The sequence below is a fragment of the Procambarus clarkii genome, chromosome 83 (genome assembly GCF_040958095.1).
Source record: "Procambarus clarkii isolate CNS0578487 chromosome 83, FALCON_Pclarkii_2.0, whole genome shotgun sequence".
Lineage (NCBI taxonomy): Eukaryota > Metazoa > Arthropoda > Malacostraca > Decapoda > Cambaridae > Procambarus > Procambarus clarkii.
In genome coordinates, this window is record NC_091232.1 from 10,973,721 (window position 1) to 10,991,859 (window position 18,139).

The following is an 18,139-nucleotide window of genomic DNA, read 5'->3' on the forward strand; positions in this document are numbered from 1 at the left end:
GTGGTGGTAGTGGTGGTGGTAGTGGTGGTGGTGACATAACAGTTCTAGAGGAGGTGAGATTGGAGATAGTGCCCTTTCCCCCCCCCCCCCACACCCCTTCCCCTCACCCATCGGGGTTGAGCAGAGCCGTTGGTGTTGTGGGGCCATTCAAGCACTCATCACTGGCTCATTCAGTAAAATCACGTTCATTCATATCCTACATTGTAACGGTATTGTGTGCGCGGGATGAGAGACAAGAGTATGTGAGAGATAATGTGAGAGCGTTGTGTGTGTGTGTGTGTGTGTGTGTGTGTGTACTCACCTAGTTGTACTCACCTAGTTGTGTTTGCGGGGGTTGAGCTCTGGCTCTTTGGTCCCGCCTCTCAACCGTCAATCAACAGGTGTACAGATTCCTGAGCCTATCGGGCTCTGTCATATCTACACTTGAAACTGTGTATGGAGTCAGCCTCCACCACATCACCCCCTAATGCATTCCATTTGTCAACCACTCTGACACTAAAAAAGTTCTTTCTAATATCTCTGTGGCTCATTTGGGCACTCAGTTTCCACCTGTGTCCCCTTGTGCGTGTTCCCCTTGTGTTAAATAGACTGTCTTTATCTACCCTATCAATCCCCTTCAGAATCTTGAATGTGGTGATCATGTCCCCCCTAACTCTTCTGTCTTCCAGCGAAGTGAGGTTTAATTCCCGTAGTCTCTCCTCGTAGCTCATACCTCTCAGCTCGGGTACTAGTCTGGTGGCAAACCTTTGAACCTTTTCCAGTTTAGTCTTATCCTTGACTAGATATGGACTCCATGCTGGGGCTGCATACTCCAGGATTGGCCTGACATATGTGGTATACAAAGTTCTGAATGATTCTTTACACAAGTTTCTGAATGCCGTTCGTATGTTGGCCAGCCTGGCATATGCCGCTGATGTTATCCGCTTGATATGTGCTGCAGGAGACAGGTCTGGCGTGATATCAACCCCCAAGTCTTTTTCCTTCTCTGACTCCTGAAGAATTTCCTCTCCCAGATGATACCTTGTAACTGGCCTCCTGCTCCCTACACCTATCTTCATTACATTACATTTGGTTGGGTTAAACTCTAACAACCATTTGTTCGACCATTCCTTCAGCTTGTCTAGGTCTTCTTGAAGCCTCAAACAGTCCTCTTCTGTTTTAATCCTTCTCATAATTTTAGCATCGTCCGCAAACATTGAGAGAAATGAATCGATACCCTCCGGGAGATCATTTACATATATCAGAAACAAGATAGGACCGAGTACAGAGCCCTGTGGGACTCCACTGGTGACTTCACGCCAATCGGAGGTCTCACCCCTCACCGTAACTCTCTGCTTCCTATTGCTTAGATACTCCCTTATCCACTGGAGCACCTTACCAGCTACACCTGCCTGTCTCTCCAGCTTATGTACCAGCCTCTTATGCGGTACTGTGTCAAAGGCTTTCCGACAATCCAAGAAAATGCAGTCCGCCCAGCCCTCTCTTTCTTGCTTAATCTGTGTCACCTGACACAGATTACACACCTTAATCTGTGTGTGTGTGTGTGTGCGTGCACTCACACATCCTGGAGTAAGGCTGCACCCGTCACCTACACTATCGTAACAACTGTTCTAACGCCCCGACCTTCACGCGCCAGAACACGTCCTCAAGCATCACCTCAGCTAACTTCAGCTTCGCAACTCTCAACAAGACGTTGCTACAAGATGTGTATCAAGTAGAACATGAGCTTCCTATCCCGTCGTGTGCGTCACGCCCGTCAGCGGTCGTTACACGGAGCCCCGTTGTGTGAGTCAGTAGTTAAAACTCATCAAAGCTTGTTTATCTGGCGACTGTGGTCAACTGGGTTAACGCAAGTACAGGGCGATACAAAAAACAATTTAACTTCACGAGAAGCGATGACATTCATCCAAAAATGTTCTGCATTCTCCAAAATTTTCCTTAATTTTGGAGGCTTCAGTTTGATAAAATGGTGGTTCTTCAGGGTAAAAAAAGTTAATTAACCCGACCCGTACATATGACATGAGAGACGAGTGGTGACGACGTTTGGGCTCGTCCCTGACCCTTATGGCATCTCAAAGGAGATATACGAGTGAATATGACCGGAGAAGAGGTATGGTGGGAGGAGGAGAGGTGTGGTGGGAGGAGAAGAGGTGTGGTGAGAGGAGAAGAGGTGTGGTGGGAGGAGAAGAGGTGTGGTGGGAGGAGAAGAGGTGTGGTGGGAGGAGAAGAGGTGTGGTGGGAGAAGAGGTGTGGTGGGAGGAGAAGAGGTGTGGTGGGAGGAGAAGAGGTGTGGTGGGAGGAGGAGAGGTGTGGTGGGAGGAGAAGAGGTGTGGTGGGAGGAGAGGTGTGGTGGGAGGAGAAGAGGTGTGGTGGGAGGAGAAGAGGTGTGGTGGGAGGAGAAGAGGTGTGGTGGGAAGAGAGGTATTGTGGCAGAATAAGAATTGTTGTGGACTCCACAAGGGGTCGACTGTGCCAACTATGAGAGAGGTCCATATAACCTTGACTAAGGTTCTCAGTGCTAACCAGTTGCCGGGGTACTATACTCCACTAACCTCACCAACGTTATGGTAATAATTGTCTGTCATCAGCAGTCTCTGGCAACGTTATAACCCCGTATAACGTTGCGTATAACCCCGTTATACGCAACGCCCCACCAGCTTAACGGCCACCTATTAAATGGGAAGTGCATCAGCTTGGATTTGTTGTGGAGGTTTCAACCTCTAGCTGCTTGACTATATTCTGGAGTGATAAAGCGTCTGCCATCTTTCATGATATCATGGAATGTTACAGCAGCGACGTGCCCTCAGGATATCATCAAGAGGTTTATCAAAACTTATCAACTGATCACTGCTCGTCAAAAAATCCAAACCGCCGAACACTTCTCGGCTCGTTCACGGCATCAGGCCAACATGGGAGAATGGATTCAGATTTGTTTGGGCGTCCCAAGACGGTCACCAAGACACTAATGAATGAGAGAATGACATGCAATGTCAGTGAGAAAATCAGTTTTCCCGTTGTGGTCTTCTGGGTTAAGGAGTGCGTCTGGTGCTCACCTGGATCCTAGTTCGAATCCCTGCACTGTTCCAACTAATTTTCTCAGTCATCAAGCTATGCCACGACGCCGGTGAACCACGTGACATGACCATGTTGATGTGCACTTTATGAATTGTAGTTTCTCCTTACCAGCAGCCTAATTTTGGCCACTAATCGTTTCCTGTAGAGGAATGACCTATTTTCCAGCCGCCTCGGGAGAATCAGGCATGCTGGGAGCCTTGAGGTTATCTTGAGGTTATCTTGAGATGATTTCGGGGCTTTAGTGTCCCCGCGGCCCGGTCCTCGACCAGGCCTCCACCCCCAGGAAGCAGCCCGTGACAGCTGACTAACTCCCAGGTACCTATTTACTGCTAGGTAACAGGGGCATTCAGGTGAAAGAAACTTTGCCCATTTGTTTCTGCCTCGTGCGGGAATCGAACCCGCGCCACAGAATTACGAGTCCTGCGCGCTATCCACCAGGCTACGAGGCCCCTGGCATCACAATAAAAATAATTTGGGATATTTGACAATGACTCAATAAATTAAAGTGCCATGTTATTTTTTATGTTGTGCAACAATGTTTGTTGTTCCTGGTTAGTGTTATCTGGTGACTGCTAATATAGTTTAGAAAATTGCATTATAAGTATATAAGTTTAAAGGGAATTTACAGACTTTAAAAGTATAGAAAATGATGTTATTTTCTTCAAACTTTGCTTTGCTTTGACTTTTGCCACAGACAGCTTAGGGATGACGTCTTCGAGGAACCTGAAGACTTACGAAAGAATATGTCACAGCCTTCAGAAGTCTTCAGGTAACTTTAAGACGTCTTCCCTAAGCTGTCTGTGGCCAGGACAAAGCAAAAGTCTGAAGGAAATAACCGCGTTTTCTATATTTTTAAAGTCTGTAAATCCCCTTTAGACTTATATACTTATAATGCAATTTTCTAAACTATATTAGCAGTCACCAAATAACAAAGCAAAGTCTGAGGAAAAGATCCAAGTAAAGTTTGAGGGAAATAATAGCCATTTTCTATGCTTTGGAAGCATAAACAGTCAGAAAATAACACTTTCTCCCTAAGAGCACAAATTATGTTAGACTTTTTTACCCTTAAGAGGATCAAACATGCTGGGAGATGCAAAGTTGCTCAAAGCCGGAACTAAGACCATCCAACGGGGGAAGTTTCCGGCACTAGGCAGGTCTAAGATGCACGGACAGCGTGGCACTTTAGGGACGTCAACCTCGTAGTGAGTCAACACCAAAGGTGCCAGACATCAGTTCCGGGGGATTATACCTCAGCCTGGCACCCCTCACAGCCGCTATGACACTCTGGGCGTCTAGAAATACTCTCCTAGTTTGATTTATGTGGTGCCAACTGGGAGTGGCTTTTACATCACTGGCTTGTTTGTTGACACAAACACTGGTGCTCACGCGCACGCACACGCCCCAGATTATACACTGTGCGTGCGTGAGCGGAGATGCAAGCATTTATTTATGTTGATGCACACAATTACTGAGAGGGGAGCAAGGCAACCAGTAAATGCACATTTCACATAAGCAGATGTGCACATGCGTACGCAAACACGTGCTCAAGACCACACACACACACACATACACACACACATACACACACACACACACACACACACACACACACACACACACACACACACACACACACACACACACACTCACACAAAGACAATGCCACGGTCATGCACCCCCAACACATCACGTTGAAGAGTATTCCATCTCCTTTATAGCCATCTTTAAAAGTCTCATTACACACACGACAAGCTGTTTACTATTACGATAATTAGCTGCGCCATTAACAAACACAAGACGGTTATGTCATTATTATATTTAATGCCCCCTCGTGTTATCCCCTTGACGAGACATTCACTTTAGTTCACGACTTGTGTTATTACGCCCATTGTGAGTTATGATGCATAACAACACCCCAGACTTGTATGTGGCTTAACCACTCTGATATTGTAGTGTCCCTGTCGTTCTTGTGTCCCTGTCGTTCTTGTGTCCCTGTCGTCTTGGTGTCCCTGTCGTTCTTGTGTCCCTGCCACCCCCAGAGATACTGGATTACTTATGCATATAAAATCTGCAGATGAATGGCATTAATGTATCATAAGTGTAAGTGATCTTTGTGTAAAGTAAAGCACTAACAAGGTCCACACAGCTGAAATGCAAGCTCCAGGTCCTTACAACACCAATAATAACTACTATAACATCAGTCCTCATGTTATTGTGGTGGTAACTGGGTTATGTATCCACCCAACACCACAACCCATCTCAACCTCTTCCACAACACCAGCACCACACTCTCCCACACCAAAGACACAACCCCCTCCCACAACACCCCCCCCCCCCGGCCACCCCACAACACCCCCACTACACCCCCCCCCCGGCCACCCTACAACACCCCCACAATCTCATAGACCGTGAGCAGAGTCAGTCAACAGAGCTCCAGTCACTGAGAACGACACTGTCCGCTCCTAGTAAGACTAGGGAAAGCTAGTCGGCGACCGGGCCGCGGGGCCATTGATCCCCGGAGCCTCCACAAGGTAGACACAAGGTAGTAATTAAGCCTCTTACGCATGGAATCGGCTGAATCTACCTGGAGGGGACCAGGACAGGTAGGGGAGGGGAGACGCAAGTAATTAATGATGGTGAACTCAGGAAGCGAGGGGACGCAGGTGATAAAGGGAGGCGAATAATGAGGGATAATGAGGAATAATGAGGAGAAACGAGGGAAATGAGGGGTGCCGAGGGTAATGAAGTGAAGCAAGAGATGAGAGGAGACGCAGGTAATGAGAGGGAGACGGCGCTGATGAGTGGAAATATAGATAATGAAAGAAGAAGAAGAAGGCGGTGAATGAAGTAATGATGATACTCGGTGAAAGAACACAGGCACTGCTGGACACAGAAAGGAATATAGCTAAAGAGACGATGCGCAGACACAATAAAATACACCGCGGATACAGTAAGATACAACACAGACACAGAAGGATACAGCACAAATACAGTAGGGTACACGCAGATACAGTAGGATACAGCTCAGATACAGTAGGGTACAACGCAGATACAGTAGGGTACAGCGCAGATACAGTAGGATACAGCGCAGATACAGTAGGATACAGCGCAGATACAGTATAATGCAGCGCAGGTAACTATTTGAGTTTAGTTGCAAACACACATAACACGAGGAAGGCAAAGTAGGGAAAACAAAAACAGATACACAATGGAATTACAATAACCATATATATATATATATATATATATATATATATATATATATATATATATATATATATATATATATATATATATAATATATATATATAATAATATGAGAATATCTATGGGCTAAGGCCACGGGTCGAGGATCTGGGCCACGGGTCGAGGATCTGGGCCACGGGTCGAGGATCTGGTCCACAGGTCGGGGCTCTGGACCTGAGGAAGCCTCGCGTGCGCCCTCCACCAGCTGATGTGCTGTCAACATCGCCTGATGGGAGATAAACACGCGTTCTGCCGATATTTTGAAGGTCACAACTTGTCTGTCCCTACAAGACGCGACCGTCGAGGGAGACCTCAGACTAACAATCGCCAGGAACCCTTCGACCAGTCACCTAGAGCAGCCCCGTGCCGCGCTGCGACGCTCTTCACACCTCACAACATCTGCGCTTCGTAGAAAACAAAAGCTCTCGGTAATCTGTGAAGTAACAAAAGGTCTGAGGAGCTGCAACGCTCATTTAGCTGCATCTCTGATGGGGCTCTGTACAAACAAACGCTAAATGATGGCGCCTCCACAAAAGCAGAAAACATAATTAGGTTGTGAAGGCTTGGGCGAAAAAAAAAGAGAGAGAAAAGTGAGCACGTCTCTCGTTTCGGCTAAAAAGCCACGAGCCTCGTGGCGTCGCGTGACTAGAGGGCTCTGTTTTGTAAGCTTCAAAGCTACGTTGGCAAGCTTCTTTCTCAAAGGATTTCCAACCAAGATGAAAAGACTCAGGGATGGTGGGTCGGGGAGGAGGGGTCAGAGTCTGTAAACGACAACATCGTACTCGTCGTGGGAGCTGGGTGGCGGAGGCAGCGACGACGCTCCCTGGCGGGGAAAACAGTGGACAACACATTACCGGATTTGACAGGTAATTGACGGAGCCATTCTGTTCGTAGAGGCTGGTTGACAAGGCAGATCTGGTGGTGGTAGTGGTGGAAGGTACTTGACAACCGGTCTTGGAGAAGGTGTAAGCAACAGTACTGGCGGAAGTTGGTGGCCAGCATAATGCTATCTGTAATATGTGCTTGAAAATAGAGAACTGGCCGCGTAAAGTGGTTAATAATATAAGCCTGGTTGGCAAAGGTGGCTGACAGCACAGCTCGGGCTACGGAATATGGTTGACATTAGTGAACTGGTTGAGGAAGTTGGTTGACTAAAACAATCCTAGCTGTCGCCGGATGTTCATTGGCAATGCGGCGCCGGTCAGCAGCGAGGTGAATTACCACCTCATTCACAATAACAATACAATACGTACCCTAAAACTGTACCTTGAACAAGCAAAATAAATCTTGCTATCCTCTCCAGTGCACGATCCTGTAATCCCCCCTCTCGTGCATCTCCCCCAAGTTCAGTTCCTCCTCTACAGTGTACGCCTCTGCAATCCCCTCTCGTGCCCCTCCCAGACTCTCGAACTCAGAACTCATTAGCGACCAGGTAGTAAATACGTCAAGGCTGGCCTTCTACACTGGCCTAATCCACTCCGGCATTGTTCCATTCACCTCCTGATAGATCTATGCCAGTACTATTATGGCTCTTCAGTATAGACACCATGAGGGTATAGATACCATGATATACCACTATGAAGGTATTAAGAATTATTTTTTAATATACGTAGTTATATATAATATAAAAATACAGAGTACTTGAGAGTCCTCCAAACGTTATATAGTCGTAATGGCTTAGGGCTTTCTCCTGATAATTGCCTTGCCTTACTTTCTTGCTAATGCCACATATAACTATATAACTATGACAAGGGCTATAGTTGGGTATAATCAGTGCAGGTTCTATTATTACTTTAATGTAGGTTCTATTACGGTATAGTTGCTATTAATAGTTTAGGTTCTATTACCAGTATAAGTTGTATTACCAACTACACTGAGGTACTACAACAATTCCGGAGGTTAACATTACCAATTATAATTGGTCAGGAGGTCCCTGTACAGATTATATGTGTATTTAGTGGATATTCTGCCTTCCTGATTTCACTATTCCTGGCTTTGTCTCCACTATTCCTGCCGTCACTATTCCTGGCTTTGTGTCTCCACTATTCCTGCCTTCACAATTCCTGGCTTCTCTGCTCCTCAGGCACACACATACTACCGTCTTAACCATGATGATCTCGGCCTCTCACTATCATATGTCTCACTATCAGGGTTCTGCGATGAAGCAGATATCTTGGGGCAAAGTTTCAATCTTCAGTTGTCGCGATGAGCCACGTGTTGACTCTCACAATAAAGTCAAGAAAACTATCAGAGGAACTAAGACACGCCGAGTACCTGCTCGACAGCACCGGCGACATGGAGAAGACAAGGTGGCTTGTCCCCTTGAGCATGTACGGATAATTGAATGGTCTGTCTTCCCCCCCCCCCTTCTCCTAGACAAGGTGGAGATACATGCAAGATGGCCTCGTCTTGATACAGGCTTTGGTGGCTAAATGGTGACATATTCATTACATGATTCGCGAGAGATTTGGTGTGAGTTCGAGTCCTGGCCAGGGTATATTGACTAGAAATTAATTCTTATCTATTCCCCCGTGTTCACCCAGCAGTAATTGAGTACCTGGTGGCTAACCAATAGGCGGCTTGTGTTCCAAGGGAAACTAGAAGAGTAAGGCTAAGTAAGGCATGAGCTAAGGGAAGGGAAAGCTCTCAGCCTGAGGAGTCGGCAGTCTTCTGCACCTGTATCAACCTGCGTTGAAGAGCAAAAAGTCTTGACCCGGCATGAGTGCTGCTCATCACAATCATCAACACCGGAGAAATATTGGCGACCTTGTCTTATGTAATACGGACAATACTTTTGAGAATTCATACCTGGCCTGACTTCGCCAACAAACACACAAGTAATCGCAACACAAGACGCTGAATTAGCAACATCTTCACAATACTCTATCATCTATCTTGAGGTTATCTTGAGATGATTTTGGAGCTTAGCGTCTCCGCGGCCCGGTCCTCGACCAGGCCTCCTTTTCATCACGTCAGCGATCACTCACCATCGCTGAAAATCGCTCCATCAGCGATCATCCGTTCTCCTACTGACTCACCCTTGGAACATTTCCTCTCCACATATATATAGATATTCGTGAAATCAACTGACTTTGGCACATACCTGACTCAGTTGATACACAGCAACAGTTCTCAGCATGAAGTAGCATTTAGGAAAATAAATACAATTCTAAGGAGCCCAAGTATTACATTAAATAAAATGAAAAGAGAGAGAAAGCGAGAGAGAGAGAGAGTGAGTTGGGTGGAAGGCGTGTGTGTGTGTGTTAACCCAGCTTTAAGAAACGGGGGTGGAGAGTGAGCACAGAAGCGTACCCGCAGCTCTGCTTCACTACACACAAAAACAAGAAAGAGTTGAAGTCTTCAGAGGGTGGGTGATGCTGGAGCGAACGAATGTGAGGGGGGGGGGTGATAAAGGGTAGGGAGCCACTAGAGTTTATAGAGGAGGGGGAATGGGGGGAAGGGTATTAAATGGTAGGAGCAAAGGGAAGGGCAAAAAACGGGGACAGAACAGAAGGAAAGTTTCTAGCAGTGGGAAGGAATATATATTTTTTTTCTAGTGATGCCAGTTTTAATGGAAGATTATATTTTGTGATGAGACTTCCAGCGTTGCTGTAACTATGTGTAACTGTTAATGGGGCTCCATCACTGTAACTACAGCCATATATAACGGTAAATGGTACCCCTTGGCGTCGGTAATGGGGGGGGGGGCGGATTCCCTTAAGCAGCTGCAGTTAGATTTCATTGATAATTGGACTTCCAATCGTCGGAAGTTCACTGAAATAACCGATATTGAGATCCACCCGCTGTCGGTCTATCGCTTAAGGTCTGTCGCTTAAAGTCTGTCGCTGTCGCTTAAGGTCTGTCGCTGTCGGTCTATCGCTGTCGCTTGAGGCCTGTCGCTATATGTAACGGGAACTGGCACCCTTAACCGTTATTGTCGTCGCATATAACTGGCAGTGAATGGTACACAGTCCATTTAATTAGCCTGATATGCCTAGTAATATGACTCCCCCCCCCCCAACCCCTCCCTCCTCACCGTAACTATAGCCAGATATAACTGGTAATGTTCTCACACTTCACCGTCGTTGTTGCCAGCTATAACTCGTTATATGACATTATAATTGTCCCACAGTAGCTATGTCATGCTCTCTAGTCATAAACATTGCGTTATCTCAAGAACGAGAGACAAACACAGACAGACAGATAGACCAAGACAAATTGAGAGAGGAAAAGAAGAAGGAGAGATTTGTGCAAACCAGAATCTAAATTTGTGGATAATAAATTTGATTACGTAACATTCTACAATTAACTCTTCCATCTGATAAGATGACGAATTATTTTTTTTAAGTAGGCCAGTCAATAAAATAATAATGTCTTCTTAGATGAACAAGCAGAGAACTTAATTTACATCAGTCATTACATTTACACATTTGGTTGAACTTGTGCACAAAATATGGCCGCGTTCATAAACCCCTAATTCTAATTAGTTTTGATGTGGATTTAATATTCATCGAAATACTTGCACGTGATGCACTTGCACGTGATGTACTTGTACGTGATGTACTTGTACGTGATGTACTTGATTTCATGAGAGAGAATGTTTAAATAATAAACATTATTATTAAGGTACTATCATTACTTGCATTGAATTGTGCATTTTAAAACAAACTTTAGACTAAATAGTAAATTTTGCAGCAGACATTTGGAATAGTGTTGAGGGGGGGGGGGGGAGAGGGATTTATTGATGTATCACATTAATGGGGTTTCTTTAAGTATTGGGAAATCCTCTTTCACCAATTTTGGATCGCATGTTTACAGATTTGATTTAAATAGGTTTCGTCCTGAAATTGTGAACGTTACCTTAACTTGCTTAACATTGAAGTATGATCTCTCTCTCTCTCTCTCTCTCTCTCTCTCTCTCTCTCTCTCTCTCTCTCTCTCTCTCTCTCTCTCTCTCTCTCTCTCTCTCATTTATTCTGTATAACATAAAATAGACGGCTTTATCGAGGTCATGAACTAAGAAAACTTCAATACTCCTCAGAAAAAGGGGGTCATTCAAAAAGTTTATTGGCGTCATTTTGGCCCAACACTTCGTCTCGTTCCCCCGGGGTGTTGCATAAACCATCAGGGGGAGAAGGAGGGGTGAGAGCAGCGGCCCCAGCGAGAGAGCGGGAAGCACAAGCAAGTGAGAGAGAAAAGGCAAATAAGGAAGGACGGAGAATAGGGGGGAAAAAAGAAGAAAGTAAGCGGACCTCGTCGCGGGTCCATTGTGGGTACATTGCGGATTACAACCGGTTCCCATTATTGGGGACAGGAAGCCTTGTTTGGCTTATCGAGGTCTTCCCTTAAGGCCGGCTTCCGACCTTCCCAAGGCTGCAGCCACAACAGTTGCCTAACTCCGAGGGTATTTATAGACTGCTGAGGTGAACTGAGAAATCGATCCCGGCACGTTTCTTCACCTGCTATGGGATTGGCACGCACTTTTGGCGTACTTGTTGGTACTCAACTATGAATGACACCACAAACAAAGGATCTCAGCAAAGGGGTAACAAAATGCAGTCAATGTACTCACATAATGCAACATTGTTAATGCAGTGGAACTTGTTGACACGATTCCGTGAGCCGTACAGTGAACACGAAACAATAGACCTACAATATACACGAACTAACTGACCTGCATTATAAAATAATCATTGGACCTAACATATACACGAATCAATGGACCTAAAATATACACGAATCGATAGACCTTTAATATACACGAACCAATAGACCATCAATATACACGAAACATAGGAACATAGAGAGAGAGACGGGGAGTGGATTGCCTTCTGCTCCAGCAGCAGCAGACAAGGCTCCGGAGGAAAGGAAACATCGTTACTGAGATTAACGCATCAGAAGGGAGCTATATTCCAAGCCTCCCTGGTTATACATGGTGTAATCACGGCTTGGAATAATCTTTCTCTCGCGAGATTTTTTTTTTTTATTATGAAAACGGCAGTAATTTCAGGTCATAAGTTCACGAAAGAGGCCGATTAGGGAGGGTCTTTTGGTGTTATTTACCTGTTATTTAGCGTCTCGTTATTTTTTTTTAGGTGCTGTGTCGGTGTTATTGAAGTGTTATTTTGTGTGTTATTTAGATGCTATAATAGTTTGCTTTTTTAGGTATTTTGTCGGTGTTATTTAAATATTATGTCTTATTCTGATGATTTAAAAGGGTTATTTATGTAATTTTAATGTTGCCTTCTATCAACACCAGCATGAGATAAGTAATTAACAAAATTAAATTAATAAACAAAAATATATACATTGCTCTTAAGGAATTTATAATTTGGTTTTGAACTTTTTTATTTAATTATTATATTAAAAAAAAATTTGTGTGTGATCCAAAAGGAATATGAATTAATTAGATTATCTCTCAAATCTATGAGGCGGCAAAAAATTTACAACATTGGAAAGGGACCCATATTGGCCTAAGAGACACACGCTTTAGGCCTTTTAAGGCCTAAAAGGACACACGAAGCATTAGAAGGGAATTTCTTTTCTTCCCTTTTTCCTACCTTATATATCATATATTTTCGGGGGAAAATGGGTATAGTTATTTCATTCCAAAATTGTAACACAAGACATGATATTGAGAATAGTAGATTTGCCTTAAATATTAATTTACATTCCACACACACTCGCTCCAACTCTCATTCTAATAGTTTTAATCTACAATTAATTCAACATTTTATTCGTTTAATTCAAATACTGTCCGTGTCAAACAAAACAAATTGTTTTAAATAAAATGCCATAAAATCTATATTTGATCACCATAATCCCAGTGTCTTAAATGTCGAACGTAAGATGTGTCTTACATTCATGACAAACACGTCTTCCTGTATACACGTTCACCAGTTGATTGGCATTGAGAGACGGGACCAAAGAGCCGAAGCTCAACCCCCGCAAGCACAACTAGGCGAGTACATGACGCTCAGTAACAAGAACAAAATATGACAGACCAATAATGGGGCTTTTTATAACACTAGTGAGCAATAATGGGGGGTTTTATAACACTAGTGAGCAATAATGGGGGGTTTTATAACACTAGTGAGCAATAATGGGGGGTTTTATAACACTAGTGAGCAATAATGGGGGGTTTTATAACACTAGTGAGCAATAATGGGGGGTTTTATAACACTAGTGAGCAATAATGGGGGGTTTTATAACACTAGTGAGCAATAATGGGGCTTTTTTAACACAAGTGAGCAATAATGGGGCTTTTTATAACACTAGTGAGCAATAATGGGGCTCTTTATAACACTTGCAAGCAGTGATGTAACTTTTTAAGACGCTAATGCCCTCTACGGTTCAATACTATCATCTTCAGTGTGTTCACTGAAGGGTTCACTGAAAAAAATAATCTTATTGTATCCCCAGTATTTCACTCATGTTTTGTGTCATCCGAGAAAGTTGCATCTTCCCCTTTTCTAGGATACAATCTTTGTACCCTAGAAAAGGGATACAAAGTAGCTGTTGTATTTTGTGAGTTTCTTAAACAGCTGGGTCCTTACTGTCGGTAACAGCGTTGTGTAATCAGCAATGAATCACTAAGAATCAAATAATGCAAAGGTTATCTCTCTCCCTAACAGACGAGGGGGCCGTAAAACACATGAAACCTGAACCACTTTACGGCCTTCATGGTATACACAGAAGTCATAAACACCGCACTGAACTGCATTATAGTTTACACAAGCTTAAACGCCTAAGTACCCTACCAGGAGTGGGGGCTCCCAGCAGGCATGATCCTGACTTGGGAGAGCCAGATGTGTCCTCACTAGCTCTGGAAGCCTTGGTTTGGGCAGCCTAATGCCTTCTGGCTGGCTTGGGGAGCCTAATGCCTTCTGCTTGGCTTGGGTAGCTTGACGAGGTCTGGTCGTCTGGCTTGGGTACACTGACGAGGTCTGGTCGGCTGGCTTAGGTAGCTTGACGAGGTCTGGTCGGCTGGCTTGGGTAGCGTGACGAGGTCTGGTCGGCTGGCTTTGGGTAGCTTGATGAGGTGTGGTCAGCTGGCTTAGGTAGCGTGACGAGGTCAGGTCGGCTGGCTTTGGGTAGCTTGATGAGGTGTGGTCAGCTGGCTTAGGTAGCTTGACGAGGTCAGGTCGGCTGGCTTTGGGTAGCGTGACGAGGTCTGGTCGGCTGGCTTAGGTAGCGTGACGAGGTCAGGTCGGCTGGCTTGGGTAGCCTTTCACTGACTGTTTGTATTGCCTGACCTGTGTTAACTGGCTTAGGTAGGCAGACGCAGGCTGGTTTGCCAAGACAGCCGAATCTCTCCACGCTGTACACAAGCCAGGGACACCATAGCTCTGAAGGGGAATCTACCACAATGGAAGTTAAATTACAAAATGCATTCCTTCAATAATATTGATGATGATAATAATAACAGGATCTGTATAGTTTAAATTACAGTGATAATAAAATTTTCCAAAATTTACTAATAGTAATAATTTATGTTTTTGATACAGCAATTATAAGAAGTGAATAAAATAATAATAATTATGATATAGCTAGTGACAAGGACACTAATACACCTGGTGACAAGGACACTAATACAGCTGGTGACAAGGACACTAATACACCTGGTGACAAGGACACTAATACACCTGGTGACAAGGACACTAATACACCTGGTGACAAGGACACTAATGCACCTGGTGACAAGGACACTAATACAGCTGGTGACAAGGACACTAATACAGCTGGTGACAAGGACACTAATACAGCTGGTGACAAGGACACTAATACACCTGGTGACAAGGACACTAATACACCTGGTGACAAGGACACTAATACACCTGGTGACAAGGACACTAATACACCTGGTGACAAGGACACTAATACAGCTGGTGACAAGGACACTAATACAGCTGGTGACAAGGACACTAATACAGCTGGTGACAAGGACACTAATACACCTGGTGACAAGGACACTAATACACCTGGTGACAAGGACACTAATACAGCTGGTGACAAGGACACTAATACAGCTGGTGACAAGGACACTAATACAGCTGGTGACAAGGACACTAATACACCTGGTGACAAGGACACTAATACACCTGGTGACAAGGACACTAATACACCTGGTGACAAGGACACTAATACACCTGGTGACAAGGACACTAATACAGCTGGTGACAAGGACACTAATACACCTGGTGACAAGGACACTAATACACCTGGTGACAAGGACACTAATACACCTGGTGACAAGGACACTAATACACCTGGTGACAAGGACACTAATACAGCTGGTGACAAGGACACTAATGCACCTGGTGACAAGGACACTAATACAGCTGGTGACAAGGACACTAATACACCTGGTGACAAGGACACTAATACACCTGGTGACAAGGACACTAATACACCTGGTGACAAGGACACTAATACACCTGGTGACAAGGACACTAATACACCTGGTGACAAGGACACTAATGCACCTGGTGACAAGGACACTAATACACCTGGTGACAAGGACACTAATACACCTGGTGACAAGGACACTAATACAGCTGGTGACAAGGACACTAATACAGCTGGTGACAAGGACACTAATACAGCTGGTGACAAGGACACTAATACAGCTGGTGACAAGGACACTAATACAGCTGGTGACAAGGACACTAATACACCTGGTGACAAGGACACTAATACACCTGGTGACAAGGACACTAATACACCTGGTGACAAGGACACTAATACAGCTGGTGACAAGGACACTAATACACCTGGTGACAAGGACACTAATACACCTGGTGACAAGGACACTAATACAGCTGGTGACAAGGACACTAATACAGCTGGTGACAAGGACACTAATACACCTGGTGACAAGGACACTAATGCACCTGGTGACAAGGACACTAATACACCTGGTGACAAGGACACTAATACACCTGGTGACAAGGACACTAATACAGCTGGTGACAAGGACACTAATACAGCTGGTGACAAGGACACTAATACAGCTGGTGACAAGGACACTAATACAGCTGGTGACAAGGACACTAATACACCTGGTGACAAGGACACTAATACACCTGGTGACAAGGACACTAATACACCTGGTGACAAGGACACTAATACACCTGGTGACAAGGACACTAATACACCTGGTGACAAGGACACTAATACACCTGGTGACAAGGACACTAATACAGCTGGTGACAAGGACACTAATACACCTGGTGACAAGGACACTAATACACCTGGTGACAAGGACACTAATACACCTGGTGACAAGGACACTAATACAGCTGGTGACAAGGACACTAATACAGCTGGTGACAAGGACACTAATACACCTGGCGACAAGGACACTGCTCTTGTCACTTACGAAACACGATGAGCAGACACGAAAGTATCGTAAATAACGTTACGATCCATTACCAATAAATTTTCCGTCTCTACATAATGTTTAATTACAGTAAACATATATCAAATTTTATAATGACAATTCTAACAACGAAAAATTTAATAAAGAGTCAGGTGTCCGGTTCCGGGCACCTGGGGTGACGTGTGGACGCGCGCGCGCAGGCTCGCGACCCTCTATTAAAATTTAATAAAGCCGAATGGATTCATAATTCAATATTCCTCCCCCCCCCCCCCTCTTCCACACTAGTGTCATGTTGGTAATAGTCGAATATGTCTCTTTTTGTTGCATCAATGAACCTCTCGCTGGTATTTTCCCTCCATGGTGGGTGGGTGGGGTGAAAATTAAATTTTAAAATTGTTATTTGGTAGAGGACAGAGAGAGAGACACACATACAGACAGACATTAGGTCTTGTGGCTATTATTATTTAAACATCTTTGACTTTCTCGCAAATTCTATGAGGATATTTGACTGAATTTTGTATCCTGTTCTTCCTTCGTTTGCGTACTTTAGTACTCAAAAAATGTTCACGGTGGAATGTCATGTTTATTATCCAATGAATATCTGAGAGCAGTTTTTCTCACTCTTCCACTGTTGCCATTTTCATGCTTATTTTGGTGTTGTTGGCGAGTGTGACAGGAAAGGTGTGGCTGGTGTCTGCGAGGATGAGGCAGTGACCACACCTATGTGGTCGAGCCTTCACCTCCTGGGTGACCCAGCCACACCTATGTGGTCGAGCCTTCACCTCCTGGGTGACCCAGCCACACCACCTGTGTGGTCGAGTCTTCACCTCTACTTGGCTACAATTGGTTTTATTTACTCCCACTCTTGGAATCTGTTTGTTAACTCTTTTATCTTTTAATCACTTGACTGTACAGGATAATACTCCATGGTTACACTTGTAAAATACTTTTGAAAACAAAATAAAAAATTGTGTAAATGGCGTCTACGCTTTGGTTAGTTTGAAGAGCGTCTGTAGTTTTGTCAGAATGATCAAGTTGTCGAGAACGACGAGATCTTTTTGCCCAGAAGCAGTTGTTGACTTGGGTGGCGTAGCTCGTCCTCGTAAAATTGATAAGCTGCCATTTTAGCAACCTCTCAAAAACTATAATGATGTGGGATGTTAGGTAGCAAATGGGCTTAAATTTTTTGACAATGCGTTATTACCTTGTCTTTTTACCTCAAAAAGATTTGCGGGGCCACGTGGCCCCACAAAGTGAGGTGATTCGATGAAATATCTATGTCCAAGCTTACCACCAAGTGCTGTCGGGTCGTTGGGGATATAGCCTCGGCTACCAATGACTTTTTTACAGTCACGGTGGTCGAGGGGTTAAGGAACCAGGTACGCCATGGTGCAGAGTGCTCCTGACTGTCTGGGTTCGAATCCTTCTGGGATGTGG

The 18,139-nt window shown here is 44.6% G+C and overlaps 2 protein-coding genes across 5 annotated transcripts in view; one reads left to right on the forward strand and one right to left on the reverse strand.

Moving 5' to 3' along the window:
• LOC123768664 (acetylcholinesterase) overlaps positions 1-18,139 on the reverse strand; it is a 159,623-nt gene that overhangs the window by 95,687 nt on the left and 45,797 nt on the right. The window lies entirely within an intron of this gene.
• LOC138358370 (S-antigen protein-like) lies at positions 5,798-16,714 on the forward strand. The gene is made up of 2 exons (XM_069316207.1): positions 5,798-5,849; positions 14,871-16,714. The coding sequence occupies exons 1-2, from the start codon at positions 5,798-5,800 to the stop codon at positions 16,712-16,714; spliced, it is 1,896 nt and encodes a 631-aa protein (XP_069172308.1).

What these genes read in the sequence shown, in the direction of transcription:
- LOC138358370 (XM_069316207.1), top strand. Translation starts at nt 5,798, where the DNA reads ATGAGGGGTGCCGAGGGTAATGAAGTGAAGCAAGAGATGAGAGGAGAC. An exon ending in AGAGATGAGAGGAGACGCAG is followed by an intron (nt 5,850 to 14,870) that starts GTAATGAGAGGG and finishes ATTATGATATAG; the next exon opens with CTAGTGACAAGGACACTAAT.